The following is a 6,000-nucleotide window of genomic DNA, read 5'->3' as shown; positions in this document are numbered from 1 at the left end:
CATTGGAATGTGTTGCGTGTCACTGTCACACATGGGGGTGGGAATGGGGCCTGTGGAGAGGACTCTTCCTGCCACGGCCTTTTGGAATGGCACAGACTCCCCAGTTGTCTGTACGTGCTCTTGGAAATCGAAGAATGAATCACTTCATGGCACTAAGAATTTAAAAAATAAATCTCTGCTAAAAAGAACATCCCATTTGGAGATAAGGGTGACCTGCTGCCTAGAGAGGAGCTGCTTGTGTTTGTATACATGAAGAAGAGCATGCTTTGGTCACCTGATGTCCCCGACTAGAGGTGGGTGAGGAACATTGGCTGTTCTGGTTTTTAAAAGTTAGGTAGGCAACCCTTTCCCCCAAATCACAGGCAAAGAAGGAAATGGGTAGAGGTCCCTGGGGTGATCCTGGTTTCTTAAGTCATGTCAGGATCACCATCAAGAGCTACTTATACCATAGCTGGAAAGGCATTACTTTAGACAGTGAAAGGTCAGAGATCACAGATGCCACTGTGGGGCCTGCAGATAACAAGAATGGACAAGAGACTCAAACCCAGGCACCAAAGAGGAAAAAACCATTATTTCCCCCTTGAAACACTCTCCAAAGAATTCAATAAATTCATGCTTCACTTTGGTTTATTTTTACAAAACATTTAAAAAATGGATTTGATTTGGTAGATTGTCCAGAACCTTGTGACCGAATAGTAAAGCGTAATTTGGAAAGGCCCAGGTTGGGGTTGATATATTCCCCACTCTCAATAGTCAGCTCTCTGTTGCTTAAATGAGTGACTTTTGCAGTGGGTCCTGAGATAGAAAATGCTTGTAAGAGAAATGTCTAAGTCCAAGACTCTGTACAGTGGATGCATGGGGATCATGTATACAAACACCTTTAATCAGTATTGGCATTTAAGTGCCTTCATGAGGACTCTTCTGACCAGACTGGTTTTCTTGCTGGAGTTTAGACGTGTTCCAGATTAAAAAAAAAAAAAAAAAGAAAAAGAAAAGAAACAAAACACACCAAAACACCAAACCACCCTCAGAGACTGAATCCTGTTAGAAAGGTGCTATTGTTGGTCAGTTTTCAACTGTTTCTCTTCACTGGTCATACAATGCTGGAGCCGATATGGCAAACATTACAGGAAAAATAGTAAATTCTTAACTTATTCCATCTCCAAAGTTGGAAAAATCAGACCGTTACTAAAATAAACAATTTCTCAATTTCGTTCCGGCAGCCGGGGTCCCGCAGCGGCCACGGAGCCATGGGGCGAGCGTGTTGGAAGGTGGGAAGTCCACAGATAGAGGAAAACTCACTCGGAACGGGCACAGTCCAGTTCAGCTGAGCACAGGCTCAGGTTAAGGCAGTGTTCCTCACAGAAGAACACATCGGAAAAAGCTGCTTTTCTTTTGTTGATCGGGGGTGATTTTGACGCCCTGGTTGTTGCCTTGTGGACTATTACCCTCCTGAAAAATAGAAAAGATTTTTCCAATAGTGAAAAAGGGTGAGCTGGAGGGAAAAGTACTTGAATTAGTATAGATGAGAACACACTCTTGGTAATCAAAACTCTTTCTACATGTTCCCATAAACAATTTATTCTCACTTCTCATCTTGAACTAGCTCAACATGTCTGGTCTTTGAAATCCCCAAGGGACACACTCGAATGGAGACAAATAAGTCAGGTGGGAGGAAGTCAGCGTAGTGTAGCCAGAGAAAAAGGATAACCGATCAGTGATGGAGAGCTGGGTGGGAAGCATTGAGAGGCCGTCCATGCCAACTATTATTTTAGAGAGGAGGAAACAGAGGCCAGTAAGGATTACTGCCTTGAATCTGCCACTGATCTCCTGGGTGACTTTGGACAAGCCTTTTCCTTTTCCTTGTCTTATTTTCTTTATATACAAAACAAAGGGGTTGGGCCAGGTGATCTCTAAGGCACTATGCAACTTATTTCCCAGCACTATCATTCTGTGTTCTATAATTCTGGCCATAATTTTCCTTTTTAAAAAACAAAACAAAACAAACAAAAAAACCAAACCCTTACCTTTTGTTTTCAAGGTAGAAGAGCAATAAGGGGTAGGCAATGGGGATTAAGTGCCTTGTCCAGGGTAACTAACAGCTAGAAGTGTCTGAGACCATATTTGAATCTAGGACCTCGTGTCTATGGGCCTGGCTCTTTATCCACTGAGCTACTCAGCTACCCCCTTGCTAGTTTTTGGTATTACTGAAAATTTGCTAGCAAGATGATGACATGAGGCTGGAAAGTCAAATGAGAACTTTCCCCCCTGACTTCTTATAGCAGATGCAAATGGAATTCAATACTTACTGTCATTATATTCAGGTTACCTTACTAAACACAGCAAATACTAGTCCCAGCTCATGTTTCCATAAGGACTTGACAAGCCCTATTTAACTTTAGATAATGAGGAAACATCTACCATAACTAACACTTTATTGAAGAGGGAAAGAGGGAACTTGTCTCCAGGGGGAAAATGAAAGGTCTGTCATTATTTTATTACAGATATACTTTCCACGATTTGGAATGAATCATTACTCACCAATTTTTTGTCCATTTTTGCTTTGATGTCTCTTGCAAGAGTGAAAAATGCCTATAGTAGGAAAGAAAAGTTACTATCCATACTGCATAAGCAGGAATTTGCAAATGACTTAAAATTCAGTTGAAGGCTTTCTGGTCTGTTGGTTGAATACTAACTATGTTTTTCCTTGGAGTAAACCTTATATTCTTATGGCAATGCAGAATAATTTGTGATAGTTTAGGGTGTACTTTTCCATTTTACAATTCATTTCCTTCTAATCCTTAATCTCTTTATAGAATCAGGCCCAAACTCTTGGTCTGGCATTCAATATTAACCATATTTTGGATCCAAACTAACTTTCTGGTCTTATCTCTTATCACTCTTTCCCATATACTCCATGGTCTGCCAAATGGCATTACATACATTACTGCATTTGATCTTGCTAACAACCCTGAGGTCAGTAAGAGGTATTATTATCTCCATTGAACAGATGAAGAAACTGAAGCTAAAGGAAGTTGCCTGGATTATTCAAGATCAGACAGTTAATAAGTTAAGTTTAATTCTAAATATCCTAAAATATGTGCTTTTTCTCCTAAGCGAATGTAAGTTCTTTGAGCCCAAGGACTATTTCATTTTTGTCTTTGTAATCCAGGCCCTAGCAGACTCCCTGGCACATAGTTGACACTTAATATGCTCAATAATTGATGTGCCAGATGCCAGAAATGAAACCAAGTCTTCTAAGGTCAAATTCAGGGTTTCTGCCATTATGCCCAAGTTACCTCATAAAGTGTAGCGTATTCACTTAGAAAAAGACTTATCAGGGGAGCAAGGTGGCTCAGTGTATTGAGAGTCAGGTTTAGAAATAGGAGGTCTTGATTTCAAATCTGGCACCAGATACTTCCTTGGGCAAGTCATTTAGCCCCCCATTGCCCAGGCCTTACCAATCTTCTTCCTTGGAACCAATGAGAGCATTGATTCTAAGGCTGAAGGTAAGGGTTTAAAAAAAAGGACCCATTGAAACATAGGGCAGAACGCTACCAAACAGTGCCCCAACTAGTGACTGAAGAAGGAGCTTTTGTATACTTCTAGACCACAGAGGTGAATACACCCATGGAGATGAGACAGAACTCATCAATTTATCTATGGCTGGGCCAAATTTAACTTCTTAACTCAATTTGTGGAATAGAAATAAGGGAGTCACCCATTAAATCTATTCTTAACTCATACATTTGCCTGCCAATGAAGAATAGTCTCACAACAAAACTAGACTTTGGCAAATACTCTTCAGCTGATAGACAGGAAATTGGCTTTGTCACAAACCCAAGGGTAAGCCAAATTCCTTGGCAAGCTCAGGGTTAACCTAAGATACTAGCAAAATAGAGAGGACAGGACAGGGAAATTGGGGGTAGGGAGACAGAAGATTGATCATAATTGAGGATCAGGAACAGGAGCTGAGCATCACATAATTTGAATTGAATCCCTAAACATAAACCACTTAGTATAACCCACCCCTTCTTTCTCCCATTAGAAATGTATTCCTCAAAAAGTTTGTCAGTTATTTAAAAAGCTATGATCATAGGGGATTAAAGGGGCTCTAGCTACAATTTGAGTGTTTGGGAAAAGTCGGACAAACTATGGTAAAGAGATTAACTAAATGTATTATTATGTCATATACTCACATTCTCTACATTGATATTGGCCTTTGCGCTGGTCTCCATGAATTTAATTCCATAATCAAGTGCTAGCTAGAAGAAAGCCATAGAATATAAGAGAGGTCAGTTATTATCAGCCTATATTTCTATTCATTCTTTAAGGTTCATCATGTTTTTCTCAGAACTTCGTAAAGTTGGTAATGTAGGTATTATTCAATACTTTAATATGAGGTATAATAATCCTCATTTTATAGAAGAGGAAACTGAAGGTCTGGGAGGTATAACAGAGATAGTATTCAAATCTAGGGCATCTGACTCTGGATCTGTTTGTCTCTCAACACTGAAAGAAGTATCATTCCCCATTAGAACTAGATACAGTTAGTGCAAAATTCAGCAAATGGAATGGAGGGGTTGCAACTTGGGCAAAAAATTTTTTTTTCTTTTCATCACTTCTTGACTGAAGGGCTTCAAAAGAGAAAGGGGAATTTGGGAAAAGTATAGTTAAAAAGATGGTTTCTTAGAACAGGATTTAGACTTCTGGACCTCAGTTTAAGATACAAGCCAGGGATGAGAAGTCACTAGGTTCTATCCAGATCAAGTACAGCCATTTGTTTGTTTACCACCTCGTTAAACAAAGACATTCCTACTGCTAGTCAACCAGATATAATGCTATGAAACTGAGCTTTGATCTGGGAACAGACTATATCTGTTGCCCAAGAACCAGCCAGGTAAGTACAGAGGCTCTTCACCAGAAAGTTGGCCACAAAGTGATAAGTTCTTTGATCACAGTTATCAAAGGGAAAAAGATATGGCCTTGAATCAATCAATGGTGGCAGAATAGGAAAAAAAGGAAATGGGGATGGATGGTGCTAAGAATCCATAGATTTTGGATCATGTATAAACATTAACTATTGGTACATTTCTTAAATGTGAGATCCTTGCCCAAAAAAGCAATGAGTTGACATCCTATGAGAGGAACTAGATTATATCAATATTAACATTATCATTAAAAAGGAAACCAGAAGATATAACACAGAAGGATGGTTCAGAGGTTCTGCTAAGAGATGTGGCAAGTAAAGGTATTTATAGAACTGGTTTTATTGTGAATCCAAGGGCAACGATAACTTTTTCATGTGACAATTGATTAGTATGCACTCTATTTCTCGTCTCTATGTCTTCATGCTTGCCATACTTAGGCTCAGAACGTACCCTTTTCTCATCTTAGCCTCAGAGAAGCAACCATTTCAAGATGCAGTTCAAGCACCAACCACCTTCTAAGCTAATGAAGCCATTTCCTGTTTCTGACAGCTAGTGTTCTACTTCCTTCAAACTACTTCATATTTAACTACTTTACATTTATTTTGTGTTTATCATACATACACACATGCCCATGCATGCACATACACATACAAACACAAATGCTTTCTCTCAATAGAACGAAAGTTTCCAAACTTTCCCAAACATCCCAAAGGATGGTTTGTTTTTCTGTCTTTATATCTCTAGCATCTAGCACAAAGTAGGTACTTAATAAAGCTGTCTGACTGTTAAGTCCCTCTAAATTAGATGATAATTCATAAAATGGCTAGAAAATTTGGCTCAGGAGATCAATTAATGTAAGAGACCAAAGGTTTGTAGATTACATAGGAGCTGCAAACATAAACATTATGAATATTTTATTTAAGAAAACAAGTCAGGAGGTACTAGATAGGGCAAGCACCAAATAATATCACTCCCCCCCAAAGAAAATCAACTCTGTCTTAAGCAAGAAAAAAATGGTTCTCAAAGTGATTTCTGAATCTGTGTACAGTCAGATCTTGACTTGTTTGAT

At 39.1% G+C, this 6,000-nt stretch overlaps 1 protein-coding gene across 1 annotated transcript in view; it reads right to left on the bottom strand.

The window, feature by feature from the left end:
• Positions 1-609: 609 nt before the first annotated feature.
• The window catches only part of RAB8A (RAB8A, member RAS oncogene family), a 28,341-nt gene continuing 22,950 nt past the window's right edge, over positions 610-6,000 (bottom strand). Inside the window, exons 6-8 of the mRNA XM_044658569.1 lie at positions 4,200-4,265; positions 2,542-2,592; positions 610-1,452 (exon numbers count right to left, since the gene is read on the bottom strand). Coding sequence (XP_044514504.1) covers positions 1,360-1,452; positions 2,542-2,592; positions 4,200-4,265 — 210 coding nt within the window. The 3' untranslated portion in view covers positions 610-1,359. The remainder of the gene's footprint in view (positions 1,453-2,541; positions 2,593-4,199; positions 4,266-6,000) is intronic.

The sequence above is a fragment of the Gracilinanus agilis genome, chromosome 1 (genome assembly GCF_016433145.1).
Source record: "Gracilinanus agilis isolate LMUSP501 chromosome 1, AgileGrace, whole genome shotgun sequence".
Lineage (NCBI taxonomy): Eukaryota > Metazoa > Chordata > Mammalia > Didelphimorphia > Didelphidae > Gracilinanus > Gracilinanus agilis.
Note: the sequence above shows the minus strand (reverse complement) of the source record. Positions and strands in the feature narration are given on the sequence as shown.